Genomic DNA, 24,458 nt, shown 5'->3' on the forward strand with positions numbered 1-24,458 from the left:
AAGTGATAAATATGCAATTTCTCCAGAAGACGAGTCTTAGAATTTTTTTGTTTTAATGTTAAATTGGATGTCTAATAACCTTCACCAAACGTTATAAGACATTCGTGAAATTGCAATTAAACGCCACGAGCACTTTGTGGAATAGCCCTCAAACCCTACGAGCACTTTGTGCAACGGCCCTCAAACCTGCGAGCAATTGGTAGAACGGCTATAAAACGTTACGGGCTGTTCATACATGTATGTAGGCTACAATGTCTCACAGAAACGCAACACAGAGGACACTTGGCATGACGCTTTACACCAGCAACAGCATGATGACCCTAAAGGCAGATTTCCCCTAGCCGGTTATGCAGATTGCCAAGTCAGAGATTTACGAGAAAATGCTCATTTTAAAGTAGTCCATTATATAGGCTTGCCCTGACTCGGAATTTAACTCGAGTCGCCTGTCTGTAGGTAGTTGAAATACTTTCAAGTCATTTTCTCTTTAATGTAATTATGAGCAAACTCACCTGGTCTAGCTGCCAATCTACAAACAGCCCGCCTTCATTGATCATCCACACGGTCAGGTGACAGACGGCGCCGAGGTAATCCGAGGGCAGGGTGAAGTGGTCCGTGCTAAACAGAGGATTGGATAATTGATTGAGCGATTCATGAATTGCTTGAGCGAATGATTCATGGGTTGGTCGACAGAGAAATTTATGGAGTGCTTGACCGACACATGGGTGTATGATGCATGAATTGCTCGAGCGAATGATTCATGGGTTGGTCGACAGAGAAATTTATGGAGTGCTTGACCGACACATGGGTGTATGATGCATGAATTGCTCGAGCGAATGATTCATGGGTTGGTCGACAGAGAAATTTATGGAGTGCTTGACCGACACAAGGGTGTATGATGCATGAATTGCTTGAGCGAATGATTCATGAGTTGGTCGACAGAGAAATTTATGGAGTGCTTGACCGACACATGGGTGTATGATGCATGGATTGGTTGACTGAAGGATTCATGGGCTGGTCGACAGAGAAATTTATGGAGTGCTTTACCGACACATGGGTGTATGATGCATGAATTGCTTGAGCGAATGATTCATGGGTTGGTCGACAGAGAAATTTATGGAGTGCTTGACCGACACATGTGTGTATGATGCATGCATTGCTTGAGCGAATGATTCATGGGTTGGTCGACAGCGAAATTTATGGAGTGCTTGACCGACACATGGGTGTATGATGCATGAATTGCTTGAGCGAATGATTCATGGGTTGGTCGACAGAGAAATTTATGGAGTGCTTGACCGACACATGGGTGTATGATGCATGAATTGGTTAACTGAATGATTCATGGGTTGGTCGACAGAGAAATTTACGGAGTGCTTGACCGACACAAGGGTGTATGATGCATGAATTGCTTGAGCGAATGATTCATGGGTTGGTCGACAGAGAAATTTACGGAGTGCTTGACCGACACATGGGTGTATGATGCATGGATTGGTTGACTGAAGGATTCATGGGTTGGTCGACAGAGAAATTTACGGAGTGCTTGACCGACACATGGATGTATGATGCATGGATTGGTTGACTGAAGGATTCATGGGTTGGTCGACAGAGAAATTTATGGAGTGCTTGACCGACACATGGGTGTATGATGCATGGATTGGTTGACTGAAGGATTCATGGGTTGGTCGACAGAGAAATTTATGGAGTGCTTGACCGACACATGGGTGTATGATGCATGAATTGCTTGAGCGAATGATTCATGGGTTGGTCGACAGAGAAATTTATGGAGTGCTTGACCGACACATGGGTGTATGATGCATGAATTGCTTGAGCGAATGATTCATGGGTTGGTCGACAGAGAAATTTATGGAGTGCTTGACCAACACATGTGTGTATGATGCATGGATTGGTTGACTGAAGGATTCATGGGTTGGTCGACAGAGAAATTTATGGAGTGCTTGACCGACACATGGATGTATGATGCATGGATTGGTTGACTGAAGGATTCATGGGTTGGTTGACAGAGAAATTTATGGAATGCTTGACCGACACATGGGTGTATGATGCATAAATTGCTCGAGCGAATGATTCATGTGTTGGTCGACAGAGAAATTTACGGAGTGCTTGACCGACACATGGGTGTATGATGCATGGATTGGTTGACTGAAGGATTCATGGGTTGGTCGACAGAGAAATTTATGGAGTGCTTGACCGACACAAGGGTGTATGATGTGGGGGTGGGGTGTGAGGTTAGGGGTCTGGGTGCCTCGATTCAGCTACTGACCTTTGGTAAGTCACTGACGTGTACATGTACATATGTACACCATTTTGGTGGAACACGATTCGGGTCGAATATTGTTTTGTAACCCATTCTGGCCCATCAATTTGAAACTGTAAATCGTGTAGTTTTCCTTCTTAATTTATTCACTTTCAATCACGTGAAAAATATAACTAACATACCCTCCATGTTCAAAGTTGTTCCGATTGTTTTTAAGTGGTGTGATCTCTGACCAATTGCCGCTCTCCGCACCGAGCCTCACCTTCACCGAGGCGTCTGTTCCCGCACCCCAGGAGAGTCCCGTTTTCACAGTCAACGTGTATTCTGCAACAAGAAAGTACACGTATCGATATATAGGGTAAAAATATTAGTAATATATTCCGTTGTATATGAGGTATCTAGTATATCAAAGCAAAGAAATCATACGTGTTCTACTTTACAGGGACACGGGAAGCTTGAATTAAGGACAGAATTGTATTTCAGTCGAAAATTTAGAAAAGAGTTGTTTATTATTGCGTTGATTAAATCACCTGCCCTCCCCCCTCCCCCTTTATATCCATGAAATCTTGACCAATCGAGAGCAGGCGTTTTGCCTTACCCACGGTCAGGAAGACACAAATACACGCAGGAATACAATCAATCAAGTAGCCATTCGCCGCATTTGTCAGCCGGCCAGCAGAACTAAGCCTCTATGCCAGCCCCATCGGTCATCTGGAGTATACCATGTCTGTGATGTGTTTACGCTTCACAAGCGCCCTGCTCTAACAAACCAGTCAGTGTATCTATCTTTTTAAATTAGGTGGTCAGATCGAGTATATGTACTACGAGATATGTTCCTCTCAATCTAAGCTAAACTATATCCTCTTTCTCTAACTGGCCTCTGTGAGATAAACCAAACGGCACTCAAAAACGTTCTGTCCACTTTATACCGGGAGTTGCCACCTTTAGTTCTACATGTGGCTCATGTGAAGCGAACTTGATAACATGTAGATGGGTCATATTATGGTTTAGCTAGACCGGAATAACATACGTCACTAAGAGTTTATTACGGCTAAGCTGTTTAAAATTACCTAAGTCTAAATCGCCTACCTAAGTTATAAATCGCCAAGAATTAAATGTCAATAAAGACCAGATAAATTTGCAAAGAAACATTCAACATAAACCGTCAAATATAATGAAAGACTTACGGCATAGAGAGTAAGACCAGAACAGCGACGACAGTCTGATAGACGTACAGCATATAGAGTAAGACCAGAACAGCGACGACAGTCTGATAGACTTACAGCATAGAGAGTAAGACCAGAACAGCGACGACAGTCTGATAGACTTAAAGCATAGAGAGTAAGGCCAGAACAGCGACGACAGTCTGATAGACGTACAGCATAGAGAGTAAGACCAGAACAGCGAAGACAGTCTGATAGACTTACAGCACAGAAAGTAAGACCAAAACAGCGACGACAGTGTGATAGACTTACAGCATAGAAAGTAAGACCAGAACAGCGACGGCAGCGTGATAGACTTACAGCATAGAGAGTAAGACCAGAACAGCGACCACAGTGTGAAAGACTTACAGCATAGAGAGTAAGACCAGAACGGCGACGACAGTCTGATAGACTTTCAGCATAGAGAGTAAGACCAGAACAGCGACGACAGTGTGATAGACGTACAGCATAGAAAGTAAGACCAGAACAGCGACGGCAGTGTGATAGACACACAGCATAGAGAGCAAGACCAAAACGGCGACGTCAGTGTGATTGACGTACAGCATAGAGAGTAAGACCAGAACAGCGACGGCAGCGTGATAGACGCACAGCATAGAGAGCAAGACCAAAACGGCGACGTCAGTGTGATTGACGTACAGCATAGAGAGTAAGGCCAGAACAGCGACGACAATGTTTAAGCTGGCAGATGGTCACACGTAACCGGTGAAATACGGCCTCTTGTCAGTCTATCTCAGTCAGGGTTTTATTCTAACCGTTCATGTAAGTGCATAAATAGTAGTAATTTACACACACCCTTGCGCCATGGGTCAGACAGAACTAGGTAAAAATGTGCAGTGAGACGAACTGCAATTTATTAGGCGTCACTGGTCTAGAATTACTCAAAATGCTGTGTGGCCATCACATTTAGCCTACAATAAGATTAAAAGAACTGAGAAAGTATATATGAAGTAAAACATTAGTATGGGTTCTTTCATACAGTTCTTAATGGTGACGGAAATGACCAAGGAATGTGCTGTAAGCTAATTAATTAAATCAGTATTCTAATCGTAGAGTATACCAATTTATAGCTATAGTCGTTAATCCAATAAATCTATCTCAGTTGCACGTTGGTTTCAACCTTTTACGTATCCAAAGTGCCAATATTATATAGGCTAAAACTATGCATATATAAGCCCCAAGCCCCGGATTATGCAGTATTTCATACAATTATGAAGCGGATCATTTGGGATTCTAGACACGTCGTCCACATTCACTCCCAAAAGAATTTTTTACTCTTTGCAAAATGTAAGAAACTTGAGTGGAAGAACAGTTAACAAATTGGTGATACTTTAAGTATCCACGAGCTTGTGTGGAAGCGCCATACTTCCTGCAGTGAACAGAGGCATTTAGCCTTGAACAGTGAAAGATAATATCATAGCTCAGACAACTTGACTCGGATTATAAAAATACAAGTTTATCTACACCACACTCGTGACGCCCGTCTGCCTCAGCTTCCGGGAACTTTCCCCTTTCCTCGAATATTTACTACGGATTTGTCTTTCATCTGTCACAGACCACCCCGCAGGATTCATGGAGAGTAAAATAAATGATCTGTTCCGGGTCGACCGGACCTGGTGAATGTTTACATATCGTCCTCGTGCAGTAGAGGTGATAACAGATATCTGTAAGCACAGATAATGACCGCTGATCGCGGCAAAGATTTCACTAGTGGCGACAAAGGATTGGAGGGAATTAATAGTTTAAAACTATTTGTTGGAGTTAAATAATACTATCTTATAAGCTTCCATGGTAGCGAATCGGTATTGGACATGACTGCCTAAACAGTCAAAATTCCAGTCAAAAGTCCAAGAATATATTTAGTTTTTTCTTATAGATTTAAATTTTGCGCTCATGCAGCAACTTTTTGAAAGCGTCTATCCCATGTGTAGTGGTCTTGCACCCAGAACACAGACAGTCAGTATTATCTGATATCGCATTTAGAAAGATCATATCACAACAGTTTTAAAACCGTTATTTCCAATGTCACCATAAGTGAATAGTTTCCTGCTTCTGGTGTTAACCCTCTGCATGATTATCCCCACACATTACATAGTTCTGGGCTTTCCAAACTGACAAAATGTTCGCTCCAAATGGCGAGTTTTCATCCTCTTTTTTGAGTAATTCTAGACAAGTGACTTCTAATATATTGCAATTAACATCACTGCATATTTTTATTATATAATTTGATACTTTTTAAGCATTTACATGAACAGTCAGAACAAAACCCTAACTGGGATAAATTGACACGAGACCGTATTTCACCGGTTACGTGTGACCATTTGTCGGCTAACACACTATCGTCGCTTCTTTGGGTTTACTCTCTGTGCTGTACGTCTTTAATTATATTCCAAACACTCCAGTTTGATGTACTCTCACTGTTGTAAACGTTAGTGTAGGGAATTTTTAAAATGAAAGTTCCCTGGATTCTTTATAACAAAATAAAATGAAAATATCATCCATAAGTATTCTAGAGGAAACAGTGAAATTTTATTTTCCATGCAACGCTTTATATTACAACCTCCCATCCAGGTACTGCATCATCAGCAACGTTAGGTTATCGGAATCAATACCTACTGTTACGATAGTTTGCCCAGAAAGACCGAGGTTCGATCCCGAAACTGGTCAAGTCCACGTCAAAACTGTCACGCTTCACTTTTCAGCTAAAGCTTAGCATAAAATTCAGGTTAGGCAGAAATCAGATCGCCACGGAATTGCTATACTACTAGTAGGAGGGGAGACTTATCAAGTATATTAACAGCTGTGTCACAGCCTTAACCTCAGGTCTTTCTTAACCAGTCTCTCTTCCTGTACTAAGATCTAAACTTTCTCTGGCGTGATCATGGAAGTTCGAACATCCATTTCTCCGACTTGTACTCGATGCATGTACCATCAGCAGGTATTTTTTTTATAGCACAGCATAACGATTTGCCTAAACCGAAGTTCTCTTGAATTTTTGTAAAGATGGGGCAGTAAGCATCACATTTTGCAGCCTTCCCTTTATTATTATTCTTATGATTGTGATTGCTTAGCTTCATAATTATGTCTGGCTGCCTCTCCGGCCGTACGTGGGAAGATCTGTCAGCAACCTGCGGACGGGTTTCCCTTGGGCTGTGCCCAGTTTCCTCCCACCATAATGCTGGCCGCCGTCGTCTTGAGTATGGGGGAACACACCAATCAAATAAATAAATACATTAATAAAATAGATGCTGTATACTGGACGTCACTTGCCCAAAATTACTCACGATTGTTCCTAAGGTACACCCTCTTAAATCAGTGACTATGACTAAGAAACTTGCCTTGTACCTCTATATATGAGAGACAGACTTTGCCCTAGCCGCATGACAAAACAATCTCCTTCTCATATCGTGCAGCTGAACTTTGTTAGATTTGATTGATGCTTAACACCATACTAATGTTGGAAGGACTTAAGATATATGTCACTCCTCTCCGGCCGTAAGTGGGAAGGTCTGCGGCCAACCTGCGAATGGCCGTTGGTTTCCTCCGTTCCACTGTTTTCTTTCTTCCCACTATAATGTTGGTCGCTGTATGTTGGTCAATGTGTAATATATATCTTACGTCTTCATTCGCGGGCAACACATTATTCACTTCTCCACGTTTCAGACATCGATGTGTAATATATATCTTACGACTTCATTCACGGGCAACACATTACTCACTTCTCCACGTTTCAGACATCTAAATGTAAACACACAATAGTGATAATTTTTTTTATCGCCCAGTTTTTATTACGCAGTTAAGGATACGTATTTGTTTCTTAAATATTTTGTGGTATCTGCTGAACTCAGCATAGCTGATAATCTATCGCGCAGATTCAACGGACAAGCACGGAAGCGAAAACGGACTTCACTACTTATCCGTACCACTTGATTGTCAGTTCGTTTTTGTTATCAGCTGATGTTATCCACAATGCAGTCTTGTACGGTATCTGTCCCAAACATGTAGACCGGAAGTAGGTAAAGAGGACTTTGCATACCACACTTAACTTCGGAATAAGTATATTGCTTTATTTTTAGTCCTTTGTTGTAATCTGAGGTGACAAGCGGTGTACATAGACCTATATAATGTAATGTGTCAAATTCGAAAAGGCCAAGTTTGCAGAGATTGAGGTCAGGTAAACATGCAGATAGAAAACATATCTCTTGTTGACAGCCTTCTCCAAAGCATGATGTGTAGTAAAACATGTTCATTATTACTTAAAGTCAATAGTAAATACAAACTGTTGATGGGGCTCTAATGAGTATTTTACAATGAATGTCAAGTACCAGAACTTATATGAAATCATGTACTGACTTAATTTATTTATTTATTTATTTGATAGGTGGTTTACGCCGTACTCAAGAATATTTCACGGCGGCCAGCATTATGGTGGGAGGAAACCGGACGGAGCCCGGAGGAAACCCACGACCATCCGCAGGTTGCTGCAAGACCTTCGCACTTCCGGTCGGAAAGGAAGCCAGCATGAGTGCAATGACTTAAGAGAACATAAATACTGTAGGTCGCTCTGGAGGCAAATAAAGAGAAAGCATAGTTTTATACACCAATTAACGGTACCAATTGTTTCACTTGAAAATTTTTCAGGAAAATACCTTCAGTGAGGTTTGGTCTCCATATAGAAAACAAAACTTCGTAATTTGAGCAAATTCTAAACAGTTGTTGCATGTTTTTTTGCCAATTTAAAGTTGAACCCGTATATTATTTGGACCACAGAGATATTGGTAATAGACATTATGTTCATGATGACGGGTCCAGATTTTAATTTTAGAAAATCCAGAAGAAACTGGTTCACTGATCGATTATATGGTTGAATGATTTGTGTTCGTCGTCGTATTTGACAATTTTATACATATACATGTATTCGTGGAGGAAAGAAATCACAATGATTAAAGCAAACCATAGACCGTCGGTATCATCGACTGTCGGCACTATCGACCGTCGGCACTATCGACTGTCGGCACCATCGACCGTCGGCACTATCGACCGTCGGCACCATCGACCGTCGGCAAATACAACACCACCTTTCGCACATGTAGAGCAGAGAGAGAGGGCCTGGTGTTTTCATACACACATGTTTCCATAATTATAATTTGTAAACCACATATACATTACATTATGCATTTCTCATGTTTCTTCTGATTCAGATCTGCTGCATAACTACAAGAAGGTTTCGTGTTTGCCCACTTTATATATACCTGTATGATAAACTGACTCACCAGGTTGGCTATGATCTGACAAACCATAGCAAAGCCGGAAGCCAGATTGTACTAGTTTACACAGAATTATCTCCTCTTGACAGTACTATATTTCACCAGCAATAACCAAGACAGATGGATGTGTCCATAAATTGCTGCTAACAGGACGAATTAAATGAAAGTGAATGACTGATTTCATCTGGAAAATGCTAAAACTGAAAGAATGATAAAGAACGAAGATTGACAAGGACGTGGGTTTCGTCAACTTCTATCGCACGCCCAGATATGGACACTGTAGCACAATAAGCCGAATCGGCATTTTATGTTCACGTAGGTTTAGCCGAAATACAGAGGGGAACTTGCAAGCTAGAAGACGCGAGTTTGCTTACATAGACCACAACCTGCTACACTGTCAAGGTCGCGACACACGAAATGCCAAAAGGTTTCTATCTGGATAAGCGGCGTAATGTTTCAAGTTTACACGTGCTGCGGTAACTGTTTCCAGCCAGCGTAGTGATCTATTTGTACCCACCGATTACGTAAAAAAATAACAGGGCACAGATCTGGGTAATTGTAAATAAAATATCCCCACGCAACATATGGTCTTGACTATCAATTCTCAGTAAATTGGCCCCGTGTTCCTCTGCCATCTGACATTAAAAACAACTCTGGGAGAATTTCGGATTGTTTATCACCGACCTGGCTGACAGGACGTACATCTGTCGAAAAAGAAGGTGGTCGACGGGATAGAGCGATTGCAGCTTATTGTGTGTATGTCAGCAGAAAAGATAAGGCTTGACGAGACCGAGGTAAAACAGTTATCATGAGAGAGACGGGCACATATATCCAAACAGGGACTGTAAATTGAACAAGGAGATAATGATGCAACAGTTTCTAATTCTAATTGTACTGTTATTCAATTCACCTCCTTATGGGGTCATTGAATATAAACTTTTGACATTCAACGATCGCGTGAAACAAAAGCGATACTGAAATTTTTGTACTCTTTCTTGCTTTTTGGTTAACAGACCTTTTAAAGTTTTAACATAAAGTGTTGAGGACCACTTAACGGATTTTTTTAGATGCTATAATTTTATTAATGAAACTGGTCTTTGCGAAATTTGACTTTGAATATTGTTCACGGCCTGGGTTGTGATTTTGATACTTCACTTACTTGGCCAGAAGACTAGGTCTTCATACACCCTTATAACAAGGCTCTGTCCATGAGGGTCAGGCATTATTCAGACACCATTTATTTATTCATTTGATTAATTTTTTGACTAATTGGTTGATTGTTTGTTGATTATCTTATTCAAGACTTTTTGACAGATTTATGGACAGAGAAACTTGAGTACCCGGGGTGACCCCCAAAGTTTGGCGTGATGCTTACTATAAACATTGCCGGACGTGAAGACTTGTACGCCATATTGGTGGAAGAAGTACGTGGTGCTCAGAAGGTCAGAACCCACAAACGGCCATACTAGCGTTGTCGACTGCAGTTATCACAGACCCCACAAGCGATGAGGGTTAAAAAAACTCTACATCCTCTTGGTGTTATACGACGTATAATCAAGAATATATTGCTTATATTGGTATAATTATACTGATTTAATTTACTCCTGTTTTATTTGTAATTATAATTATTTTGCAACCGGATCATTGGCAGGGGGAAACTGGACATAGTGGTTGGAACCTATGGTATCTAAGGCCAACAGTAGATGACTTCAAACACCGAGATTTAATTGGTCTAATGAACTCTGGTGGACTCGAAGATAATTAAAATTTTGGAGATTGGCTGGAATGTCACTATGCCGTAGCTTTAACATTTATTTAGCACCCAAACAAGGTCAATGTCGGTGGAAATCGGACCATGTCAGCAGAAACCACGACGAAAAGTTGAAAAACTTCACAACAAAAATGCTGCGAAGAAACCAATAGCAGGTGAATTCGAACACGAACTGGGCAATTACGGGCTGGTGGACACGAGCAGAATTAAAAACTGACGACGATCTGAGATAAGAAGAATAATTGTGTTGTATATGTATATACTGTCAGACAACTCAGCCCTAAAACCATTTGAAGGCGTGACATTGCAATGAGGAGCACAACAGGTGCGTCACAAATGTCCCTCATAATACACACCCGAGCCAGACGTAAACCAAATGCCTACCAATATTAACAGCGCACGTGGGAGATATTAACAGACTATCATATGACCTTGCACATGCTGTGTACACGGCGTCAAGTCCACAAAAAAGGCTGATGGGAAGAATGTCTGACACTCAATCCAATTTTACCCGGCCATTATATTCATCCTGCCCGACATCGCTAACATTTTCACAGTCGTTACACAAGTTGTCTGACATTTGCGGTGTCTGACAAACGGCACGTTCAGAAGAATAGATGACATGAAACAATATACGAAGATAAATAAATACATCTGCATTTATACGCCAGTAGTATAAATGGTTCTTTTTGCGTATTTGTGACAAATTCTAAGTTAAAAAATGACAAGTGAACGGTGAACAGTATACTTAAAAAAATAATCTGTGAAAATTAACACAAAGTCTGTTGTCTGAATGGAGCTACAATATATTCTGCTATTGCAGCTGATTATGTTGTTCAATATAACACACATGCCATTAATTCAACATAAACATTCTATTAGACTAACAGGATATTATGTTAATATGACAAAGTTTTACGTTATAATAACAGAATACATTCTAGCATCACTCAGACAACAGACTTTATGTTAAAATTAACAGATTAATTTTTTCAGTGTATAAAATCACAAGTCTGTATAACTGGGAATATACATTATTTTAACAGGGGCGTTATGCCCGTGGGAAGCATTCTGTAACGAATGTAGACAAACATTTATCCACAAAATATAATTAGAAATTAAATGTACTTGCACGACACTAAGACAGTCGCAAAGAGGAATCAAATCGTTCCATACTGATCATACATGTCATTAAAATCTTGATACTGCCTGGCTTCTCTAGCCTGGTGCTCAGTCTAAGGGATCGCTACAATATAGTTGAAATACTGCCAATGTGCCGTTAAACCCCATTCATTCGTTCATTCATTTTAACGGAAGAAGCCTAGTACTTGTCATTCAGTGTACAGTGACTGATCGGTTCGTCATGCCTGGTATTTTGGCAACATCCGTCAACACTGAGGATGTCATGTCTGGTGTTTTGGCAACATTCGTCCACACCGATGACGTCATTCTGCACGTTAAAACCGCCATGATACTGGATGAAACAGATGTTGACATCAGCATGAATCCTAAGCAAAGAAAGAAAGAAGAGCATCCCTAAATCAAGTAAATGTCAAATGATTGGTTCAGGAGAGTCTCGAAGGATTTGTCTACAATGAAACGGTTTCCAGTGATTGGTACAAATCTGTGCTCAGTGATTGATACAAGACTGTGTCCCAATGATTTGCAAAAAACGGTGTCACTGACTGTTACAAAACATTCTGCAGTGACGTATAACACTGTGTCCATTTGTTGGTTTAAGGTTGTTATTTTTTAGTCTTTTACCCTTTTATCAAGAATGTATAACTTATATTACGGCAGATAACTTTATCGGTAGGAAAGACCACTATTGTCGTGCATGCTTTTCACCACTATCAATTATCAAGACGCTATCTGAAAGGTATATTGTTTACACTAAAAACCGGATAAAAAAAATCGTTCTAAAAGCGACGTAAAAATCCAAAGCAAATAAATCTAGAAGTTATGAGGCACGGATCAACTGTATTCAGCCAGAGAAATGGGAGTCTTTGATGGCATGTATATATACCGTCAGATATACTGAACGCTGTTACACCTCACTGCTGAACCAGATCTGGTTCAGCAGTGATACCGGGCGTCTGGCGATCTCCACGGATCTATCTTGAATATATTCCACTACATACACACTGCCCCGGCCCCGCTTCCTTTTATCACCCCACGGGGTAGGGTCTGAAGGAAAGGAAAGCCAAACGCCTGGAGTGACCCAAATATGTTTAATTTGGGGTTCACTGAACTGGCGATACTCCCAAGCTCGTTAAAAGTCATACAGTCACACAACTTAGACAGCCCTACAGCAACCTGCGGACGGTCGTGGATTTCCCCGGGCTCTGCCCGGTTTCTTCTACCATAATGCTGGCCGCCGTCGTAAAAGTGACATATTCTTGAGTGATTCGTAAAGCACCAATCAAATAAATTTACGACCCTCTGTATTAATTATTGATAGGGTCGCGAGATCGAACCCATCTCCCGCTGATTGAGATATGATTTGATGTCAAGAAGATAGTTAGACATTGAATTTGTCTGGTACAGCCCTTTTACTTTCTTAAACTTTACCGTTATGAAAAAGGGTTGAGATTTGTTCAATATTTACTAGAATTATATATTTATGACTGACGAAATGACGAACTGTCCATCGTATGACGTGTATGTATGTGCACCATATTGGTAAAAGACGACCGGTCTTCTACGAAAGTTTGACTGCGCAAACGGCTACACGAGCGTCCTCGACCGCTTATTTTCACCAACTTATACAGGATAAAAGTCAGGGCCGGAGAAATATACAAATTCCCGTTCGAAGACGGGATTTGAAACCTGTGTCCTGGCGATAGAAAGGCAAGCACCTTTAACCAGGGATCACGCCTCTGTACTAAAATCAAGGTAGGCTATGCCTATAAAAGTACTGAACGACGGTACGACTAGAGACTGGACTTAAGCCAATCATGAATGGCTCAGCACTCACGCCATAGATACGCACAGTTCAGATGAGTCCAAAGGCATCAGTTCCTCACATATGGCAGGATGTACACATGCATCGTTATAAACATTGCTAATTAATTTTCAGACTTGTTTACACTATAACTGTATTAAGTGTTCGGGAAAGACGTCTTGGATAAAATTTCGGTGTACGTTATTGATATCAGTTCTATGTAATGAACTGGTTCTAAATCGTGCACAGAAATAAACCATAGGGCTTACTGGAATGAAACTTGGTCATGGAGTTCGGACCTATTATACCATTTTCATGACCTCATTTTAGCAGCCATTTTGGGGGGCAATGTTGCTATCCCGGCTGATTTTAATATTGCTCCAACATGGCTGACACAGCATATTGTTTAACGAGTCTCATGACTCCATATACATGTATGAATACATGCCTCAAAATAGACCTTCCTATTCAAGGACGTTCCGGGTCAACATTAGCTAGGCCAATTCCCAAAACGACGTTCAACAAACTACCAGAGAACGTTTAACAAACTACCAGAGAACTAAGAAAGTATATAAAGTACGAAGTACAAAGAGAAGTAGTCAACAGCTTTGAGTGATGTAGGAAAGACGCAAGGTATGAGACCTGCCAGAAGGGATTTTTACGTACTACTGTGTGGAACCCTTCAAACTGTGAACAAAGGTAATGTGGTATGCCAAAACTTCCCTACAGCATTCTAGAGGGGAGAACTTTTTATGTAGATTCCCTACGTTCTAAAAATCATTGTGAAAAGGACTCTTTTGTAGAAAACAAATTAAAGCCCCTGTTCCTGGCAGGATTATCTGTTTCATGCATAGGCTTATGTTTTCAGTACTGATGTCAACTTTACTTCCCGCATTCAACATTGTCCACGACTTTCTCATAAGCAACACAAAGATAGGCGTGAAACAAAATGTATTATGTTAGTTTTTTCAGATTATATTTGCCCCAAAAGTCCCCAATATCTCACTGTGTATCCACAATGAGGTATATTGTTGAAGAGGACCGGATGGGACGAATGGGTTTAAAACTCCGCTCCTCCTCCAGAAACCCGACAAACTTCCGAACACAGTCGACTGACACATATACCCTTTGTTACTGCGATGATCCTTACAAAATTTTAAAAACATGACTGAACGTCTATTCCAGGGAAAATACCCTGTCTTAACGACCTTAAGAACAGTAAGGGTACAACGTAAGCCTACGTCACGACAATGTCCCTTGTTATACATCTAAACAACAGTATCGGTCCATTTAAAAGAAAATATGAACACTGAACCTGAAATGCGATGACAAAAATCCGGCAAATTTAAACCGATTGTAATGGCTAGATGTATGTAGACCTCCATAAAATATAACATGTCCTATCCCGTCCAGGAGAAGTTTACAATTGCAAATATAAGGTAGATACATACAAGCCTGTTGTTGTGGCAATGTTCACTGTAATAGAATGACGTTAAAAAGAACATTTTCCATCTAGTCCAGGAAAAGCAAATAGCTAACCTCAACATGCACAACGATTTCAAAACATATAAGGTAGATAGGCTTATATCGTTGTGGAAACGTTCCTTATGCATGACATCAAAAGCGTCATTTCTCTCCATTGAGTTCGACGAAAAGCGAACATCCCACCGTTGAGGTCGATGTCAGATAAGCCTATTGTGAGGTAAATACTCCCTTAAGAAAACACTAATATATATATCTTGGCAAATACAGAGGAACTAATAAACTATAAATAACTATATGAAGCCACATTATTTTCAAATGAAATGATCTATAGCATGTTAAGATGTACATGTACTTACGTGTCTCCGCCTGGTAGAGTTGGGAAATAATAAGTAGGAACAACAGCTGGTAGTACCACACCATTCCGCTGGTATACTACTCAAGCCTTTTGCGTGAATACCAGCTACTACCGGACACAGGAAAAAGTATCTTTCCTTCTGCCTACTGCATTTATTCAACGGCAGCGAAGGCCACTTTGTATATATAATGTACTCCCAAGTATTTTCCAGGGTCACATCCTCTACATGAGATAGTAGCAGGAGGATAGGAGGAGAACCGAAATAACCGCGGTCTTCTCGAATGGCTCTACCGATAGGGGGGAAACTCAGAAACAAAGGCCTTGAGTCCCGTGAAGACTGTCTCCGTAACAGCTTCGACTACCGACTGACACACTAGTGCGGCTCAGCTATATCCCTATTGTATCGGGGAAAATGATATAGCTATGGACTTGGAAACCTCACCGCCCTGTATTTAACAGCTCTCTCCCTCTGCCTCTCTTTCCCACTCTCGCATCGCGCCCTGAAGCCAAGTGTATATATGGTCCCCGCCCGCCATCCAACGCCACATTTAATGTATTTACTACTCTAAGTTCACGTGCTGTTATTTTAGCGCCTTTTGGAAAAAAATAGACGATGTCAAAGAAATTTGGTCCTTTTATGTAGGGAAGCCCAGAGTCCACGTGGTGCGCAAATGGACCTTGGAGACAATTCTAACCACCAGGAAGTAATTTTTAAGAAACGCAACCGATCGTATATCATATTTACAGTGAAACAGGACCTTGCACATTTTTGGAATAAAAAAAAAAGAAGTTAAATCAACTATTTATAGGTTTCAGTTTGTTTTAGTGATTTAAGTTTAAAGTCAATGTAAGTTTTACCATAAGGCTATTACTAGACTTTTGATTTTATGGTAAAAACTGATATATGAAACGAATGCATTCAACAGCTTCAGGTTTTGAATCAACTATCTCGTTATGTAGGAGGTAATGCATGTAGTTATCTTCAGGTCCTTTTACCATATAACCGAAATGTTCATGGTTTTAAAACTGAATCAAATAACAAGGTAAATGAAGAAAGAGAGTAAAGAAACCATCAGTCAACTAAAGGAAACAAATATGGGCGATGTAAATCGATAACAGTCAGTCCATTGGCAAATCTGACTGGATGAACTGATGGATATACTGAAGGACCAGTCAGTATCATTCAACAAATCTGTTATCATAACAAAGTCCGCACGTTGAAGACACTAAGAGTACCATTTATTTCATTTGTTTGTTGTTTAACATCATAGTAAGTCACTAACGACCTTTGGTCGTGGGTTTCCCCAGGGCTCTGCCCGATTTTCCCCCACCATAATGCTGGCCGCTGTCGTATAAGTAACATATTCCTGAGCACAGCGTAAAACACCAATCAAATAAATAAATAAACACAAAGAACGTTTAAACCCTGTGGCGTACGGAAATACACTCAATACACTCTATACTGGTGGCCCTCAACGAACCTCGCAAACGGTCACACTGCAATCGTCGTTCATTGTCACCAATCAATTAAGCCACCCCCCCCCCCCCCCCCACCCCCACGCACGGACAATGAGAGCGGTACAGCTATACTTCCGTGTGTGTTCGTTATCATACCAGGCCGTTGGAGGAGAAGAGAAAACATCGACAGTGTATTTAAAAACTGAAGCTGTAAATACTTAGTCAGGGTGTTTACCACTAAATGTGAAAGACTACATTAAATATAAAAAGATCTACCGCCGATAACGTGTGTACTTTGAGAAGATGAAAGCAAAATTTGCTTTCTTCACCAACTGAATTGTTAGCAGACCGCCAGAAAGCTGAAAGTCCTGGCACACGCCAGCTTTTGTAGCTGTGATCTATTTAATATTATGCTTTCCATGTTCTTATTACATTTGCGTGGCGGTATTTTAAATCGTCTGGTATACTGATTAATACACTGGCGTGTGAAAGAAATCATTTGTTTGTTCTGCATCGGCGTTGGTGTATTAAAATTTGATTGCCTTTAATACTGCGGTGGTAGAGTGATCTATAGTGTTCTCAGTTTCAAAGACCTTTGAAACCCGAACCCGTCCATGTAAACAACTTTTGAAAAGTAATCCGGCCATTCACAGTTTTGAATGGATTAAGTCGAAGCAACGTGTGCCATGTTTTGAATTCGAACTTCCGCCAAGTTTATTGAATTACGGGGAAATACACATGCCAGGATGTATTGTGCGCCCAGGTATACCAGTTGTATATTTGACCGTTTCTAAATAACGGCTTGAAACAGCGTCGCTTCGGCCTAACGGGATTAATCGCTGATTTGAACGTATGTCTTAGCCATTTTGCTTTACTCCTGCACCAAATCTATCGTGGTTTGGGCGATGTAGTGTATGCGCTGTTGCTGAAAGGCAAGTAGTTTTCGCCCAGGAATGAAATACATCATTCAAGATAAGACTCTGTGTCAGTTCAGCACTATATGACTTGTTTTATAGGACTACATTCTACAGTAACTAAAACTATAGAGTTAGACATTATATATGTCACGGTGACCCAATTCAATCAACGAGTCATTCCTATACAAGTCTTCACATTTACTTTAGTACTGTATATTTTTCGCAGCTAAATCTGTCGGATTCTCACATATGCTTTTTGCTCAGCCCGCGGAGTAATCCATCTGTAACAGCCTGACATATTTAAACGCCTTCGGACTGGAGGGAAATTCCCTTTCGCCTTGCACGTGGTAGAAACGTGGAATCGGGACACCAGAGATCGCTGATTCAAATCCCCAGTTGGTAAGCCTTGCCACACAATTGTGTGTTTCCCATTCAAGACAATCATTCCTTGATATAGTTAAGGTCGAAACTGATATATGCCTTTCTGGCACTACTTCAAGCACCCAAAAGTTTGCTACCAAACAGCCGATACCGATCTGTTGCGATAAAATAAGTTCATACTTCATGTCATTTACCCCGTCTTTCGCTGTCTGTTTGAAACAATCAAATAGACGATGACAGAACCACACAAGTTTGCGATTACAGAAGTACAATTGCAGTCTGCATGCGTGGAAAGTGTGTTTACCTTGGCGATAAACATAGGCCTACGTCATGCGATGAGGTTCCACCGATAACGCGGACCGCGCAATGGTGCGAAATCGGACACTTTGTGGTCAGATAAAAGTCGGACCTAGCGAGAAATTCGAAAGGCCTGTCGTCTGATATTTCACACTGACTGACTGTTTGACAAGTGAATATAATAATCTGAAAATATGATTAGAGACGTGAAACTTGATTAGAGACAAGATATGCATCATTAGAGACACATTAGAGAACGGGACATGGCCGAGTGGTTATAAGATGTTTGCTTTAAAACGGAAAAGTCACACGAGATTCGGGTTTAAACCCGGTCTTGGACAGAGAATTCGTAGCGGCGGACAGCGCTAAGTGTGGCCATTAGAGCAGAATAAAGTTCGTTGATGACAGCTTGTCTTCCACCAATACGGGTGCATATCTAGAGCCTACGTTAACCGTAGGAAAGTTCATCAGTAAATTGCCCATGCAATGTCCACGGTTGTCGGGCTCTCCAGTGAAACTAATCATTCATTAATCTATCAATCCGGTCATTAAAGACGAAAGAAATCAGCCAGCCCATGGAAGTTAAACACGAATCAATCAATTTTAAGTTCTCAAAAAAGGCCAGAAAGTAAAAGAAACAAACCAACGAACATTTCCTCAATAAATCAATACGTGAATACTAAATCATTTGGTTTAAAACGTTCACTATTCCAAGGGAAGTAACTCTCACACCTACGGACTCAGTATGTTCTTTTCTGTAATATATGCTCATGTACGTCTCTGTTTCGGTATAGTTGGGCACGTGTGTGCCTATAAATGAAATGTGATAACAATACTATGGTTGTGTAATTTGCTATTATTTAGGCATTTACTTGAATAGTTGGGATAAAATTGTTTAGAAAAGTAAATTTACAAGAGGCCGTATTTCACTGGTTACGTGTGACCATTTGTCAAACGTCACACTGCTGTGGCTGTTCTGGTTTAACGCTTTGTGTTGTAGTGGGGGGGGGGGGGGAGGGGTTGCTAAGCAACATAAGACAATATCCCGGATCGGGGTTAAGGGTATAATTGCTCAAAATCTAGTCCGGGTCAAAAAAGATATTCGTAAACCAGACAACCAAAACCAATTTCGAAAACAACGTTCAATACAAACCACTTAATAACTAAGAAAGAATATAAAATAAAATGAATATAAAATGAAATTGGTATGGGTTCATGAAGAAGAGAAGTAGTGAACAGTTTTGAATAATGACAAATCGCGATAGTACCTTGGTGTACTACACTTCCGAGTACTGTCGGGATTTAATATTAGTCATCACGTGATGCTGTTGTGTTATTTGGAAAGTATAGCGTGCACATGTATTTGTAAAGCTGAGAAAGCCATTCGCAGTTTACTGGACAGCAGAATAGTCATGTGCATGGATAGAGGCCTATACTACCGTCCTAAAACAGGAGGCCTTCTTGAATCGGCAAACCTAAAACTTATCAGGGCCATCAAGTTGTACACTATAACAAGCCCTGTAAACAGTCACTTCATATGTTCGATATCTTCAAATTTGATTGGCATATGTACTATATGGCATATATAGCGTTATGGTGGCAGAGTCAAGGGGAAACCCAGGACCACCCGCCAGGTTAATGAATGCCTTAGTTGCAAAGCAAGTGGAATGGAAAAGATTTATCGTCATACAATACAGAGTAGGCCTGCTTTGCTACTTTTAATATAAGAGTTATTGAGTAAGAGTAGATTGATTACTCGTGCAGAGAACACTTCATACAGCGAAAAGTCTCCGATCTGATGAATATTAGAGGCACAAATACCACGATTCCAATCACAGACAGCACTAAACAGACCAAACTCGTTCCAAATTCACACTTTCGTCCATAACAGAAGCTGTCGTCGGGCCCAGTGACGTCATCAACCGTCAGCTGAGTATGTACATATTCCAAACCAACGATAAAGAGTGATTTCATCAGCAGAAGTATGCCAATATTCCTAGCCAAACGCTCGTATCCAAACATCTGGCACGTTAGCACAACGACCTCGAAGAAGCAGACGCCGTCCATGATACCGGAAATGACAAAGAAAGTTATCAGTGAAAACTCGTTCCACTGAATGAACATCATGAAATGACCCATCATGCCTACTAGTTTTAAACAAAGCAACGCCATGTAGACGAAAAGGCGTTCGTTGTAAGTGTCAACCAGGCAAGCCAAGGGAAATCTAGTCAAAATGGCCGCCAACGAGTAAACGCATGACAATATAATGGTGTAGTCATTTTTGACAGTCGGAATGGCGGACGAATGCGGAAGCGACAACCTGCTGAACTGCGCAAGTGCGAAGAATAAACCGGAAGACCATATGACGCATTGGTATTCGAATGTCGCCAAAAGCTTCCAAACAGAAACTTCGCTTTTCCACTGGAGTATGTGGGTGCTGCTCAAAGAACTGTCGATTTTTCGCGGGTGTGGACATAAATTCACAGCGCACATCAGTCCTTTTGCATCTACCTCGTCCATCTCTCGAGACTCTTGGAATTTTTTTATACAAAGCAAGCTGATGACGCCCCCGAGGAGCGCGATGCCAAGTAACGTCAGTGTTAGACGCGGCATTACGGTATCTTCTCCTGCTCCAGCGTTGTTTTGGCGCATGCCAAATCCGTAACGGCGGAGAAGCTGTGTTGCCTGTGTGCTAGTCTCGTACACCAGACCGAGAATGGCGCACACCATAGCTTTGTGGCGTCTGGTAACGTTGTACAAAGCTGTGGTTATTCCAGTCAGAAACGACATTGCGGATCCCATACCTGAAATTAGGGAAAAATGACAGTGGAAATCGGTTTTAACAACTGCTTTTCTTAAAAGTTCGATTTATGAAAACAAGAATTTATTAGTAGCTGTATACAGGATTCATTTATATTTCAAGCCTACTAATAACGTGTGTTCTCGAGCATTAATTGAGGGATCTTTCCCAACTCATTAGTTGTTTTCTGCTAGTTGTGATGTATGCATGCTTTTACGTCGTACTTAACAAGTTTTCAGTCATATGACGATGATGAGTCATTATGTGTGTGTACATACAATGTGTTGTCTTATGACGCGTAAATGCTGCCGCAACTGTAATATCATGCCGAAGACACCAGACATGACACCCCACCCTATCACATTATACTGACACCAGGCCACCCAGTCCTGTTTCCTTGGTCTAACCTCTGGGTGCTGAGCGCCAAGCAACAAGTACCATTTTTAAAGTCTTTATGACTCTACCCAGGTTTGACCCCAGGTCACCCGACTTCGAGGTGGATGCTGTTACCATTGGGCCACCGAAGTGGTCAGTGGGACAAATCTTAGATCAGTCCATTCCAAAATAAAACTAAAGAGCCGCATGTGTTTTAGCCAGTAAACATACAAAAAAACTTGATGAAGTTTGTAAAGTTTGTGGATGTAACCTTGAGGAATAATTTTTTAAATTAGAATTCTAATTTAAACGATTTGATAAAATCATGGCTAAATTTGACCGGAAGCCGTAAGTGTCCGAATGGTTAAAACGCTTAATTGTTTTTCAAGGACACATGAGCTGCCGGTTCAAACCAGGTCTTAGACAGAGAATTAGCAGCTCCCCCTGTTTCGTAGTAGATTTCACTGATCACACTTGGCCACAATTATTAAGCGATCGACGATGCACATGTTGTGGTGAGCAAAGTCTAACATTGGTTTAAGACCATTTATCGGCGTACGTATCGGTATATCACACGTTGGATTATTGGAAAGTAACTTAACACAAATCTGTGCTTTACCCCCTACATTCTCCAACAACTATCAAATAGATAAATAGTAAAATACATAAATAAACTATAGCGCACTATCAAAACACATCTGTTAAATTTAACAGAAAGTCTGTTGTATAAATGTACTCTATTATCGCATCAAATTATTGTGTTCAACATCGCACACAATTTCTGTTAATTCAACATAAAGATTGTGTTGGACTAACAACTTAAGATATACTATGAACGTGACACAGTATTATGTTGTCATAACAGAATACATTCTAGTTTCACAGGCTTTCTGTTAAACTTAACACGTTTTTTTTTTTTTTGTTTTTTTGTTGTTGTTTTTTTTTGTTCATTGTAGCGCAGGTTATACTGACTTGCAATGAAGAAGCTGAGTGCCAGGACAAGGTAATGAGGTTGCTGATCTGATTGCACGATGGACCCCGCCCATATCGATATCAGACCGAGGCTCGTGACAGTGATTGACGTAACCATCGACCACTTGGCCCCCATGTAATCGTGAAGGTAAGCGATTGGCAAGCAGAACGAGGATCCGATGATACCAGCACTAACAACAAATTGCTCTGGAAAAGAAGAGTGAAAGACGATATATACATTGTACCTTATACATCTGGATTAAGAAAATAAATTGCTCGACATTGGGAGTGGACGTGTAGACCCATATCCATCATTTCAGGTTGTTTGGGTTCCAGTGCATTTTCTTAACTTTATAAGTAACTTGTTCCATTAGGAATTTGAGCAAGTGGCGCTTTCAGAACTTTGTGAAGAGTTAGCATAATTATGCGAAGTCAAATGCGTGTACTACTTGATTTTTATGCACACTATGTTAGACTGAACATATGTATGTGCGTTTCGCCCGTCCTGTTGTTGTGCGGGAGATAGAGAATCATTGGCGCGTGCACCAGTTTTTATGACGGTTAGGCTTCATAGCATTAAACATCATATGCACTGTTCCTAATGTAAACATCACTAATGAAATGGGATGGTCACTCATCCGTGACGTATGCATAAATGTTTAAAAAAAATTCAAATGCAGCGAATTCTCCTCTGCTTTGAAATTGAAACAGACAATTTTTAAACGTGTTTGTATTAGAGACCGTATGTAAATTTAAACATGTTTATTTTGTTATATACTGAAACTTAATTATGCGTTTATGTCCCGACTATTTCAAGCTTTATAGTCTTATCGAGTCCAAATTCATGAAATTTTACAGAAATTTCTCCGTTAATATATTTACTGGATACGGAGTTAAACCCTATAAGCACTCAATCACTCACTCACTTATTTGTTTGCTTCATTTATGTCGTATGCCCTGTACGTAAAGATATTTCACTTTATGGTATAGCCGTCATGTTTATACGGGCATGCAGGGAAGAGCGGACACTGCCTAATGGAAACTAGTCTGCATCACATGGTACCTGACAAACCCGCTGACATAAAGCTGCATTTGACATTTGAACAGAATGGCTTTATCTTGGTCTGTCGTCTCCAGGGCGAATTTTTCAAACCACTCGGCCATCGAATACCTTCTAGTACTAGCCCTCGCCAGTTGAAAGGCATATTTGTAAATTATAGTGGGTATGACTGATGTGGCGTTAAGCCCCAATCATCCATTCTGTGTGTCTTTTTTCACCGTCTCAAATTGCATGTCTCATCACTGACATTTTTATTGTCAAGGTCAATCGACTCCTGAACAACGAGGTTGCAGTCTCGAATCCATCTATAGCGTTTATTTCTACAAACATTCTTACTTTTGACCAAAAGTCTATAAAGTAGCACTTTATATACGTTTAATAGAACGGACTTAAGCATGGTGAACTATTGCCTCTCGTATTATAAGCGTATACTTTATACGGTGGTTTCGTGAGACCATGTATTCCATTATAGTCTTTTATGCAAGCGAAAATTGATTAAAAATTAGTAATAAAATAATAAATATTATTTAATATATAAAAATTATGCCTATCGGAGGTACATGTACTAGACAGACGTTCTGACTTAAAGATGGAGTTGAAGCAGCCAGTTCGGGATTCGGACCTGGAAAGCGATGATCTCAAACAGTCAATATTAATTTTCTGTACATTTTCGATATGCATTGGATTAGTCAAGAAATAGGATTATTAGAAAAAAAATGGAAAATTGTTGCATGGAGATATTGGAGATAATTGTTGCATGGAGATAAGGCGTTTGCACAACTACACTCCTATCAGTGTGCATGTATATGTAGTGCAAACACATCAGTTATTGTCAGTTGCATTTTTGGTCCTGGAAACTGATATGGTCAAGTAAAAGACTGATT

General features: G+C 40.6%; 1 protein-coding gene across 1 annotated transcript in view; it reads right to left on the reverse strand.

Moving 5' to 3' along the window:
• Positions 1–15,787, reverse strand: part of LOC135476350 (mucin-2-like) — a 34,688-nt gene extending 18,901 nt beyond the window's left edge. The window contains exons 1-3 of the mRNA XM_064756348.1: positions 15,316–15,787; positions 2,455–2,596; positions 510–615 (exon numbers count right to left, since the gene is read on the reverse strand). Coding sequence (XP_064612418.1) covers positions 510–615; positions 2,455–2,596; positions 15,316–15,379 — 312 coding nt within the window. The 5' untranslated portion in view covers positions 15,380–15,787. The remainder of the gene's footprint in view (positions 1–509; positions 616–2,454; positions 2,597–15,315) is intronic.
• Between the last annotated feature and the right edge of the window lie 8,671 nt (positions 15,788–24,458).

This window comes from Liolophura sinensis, chromosome 10 (assembly GCF_032854445.1).
Source record: "Liolophura sinensis isolate JHLJ2023 chromosome 10, CUHK_Ljap_v2, whole genome shotgun sequence".
NCBI lineage: Eukaryota > Metazoa > Mollusca > Polyplacophora > Chitonida > Chitonidae > Liolophura > Liolophura sinensis.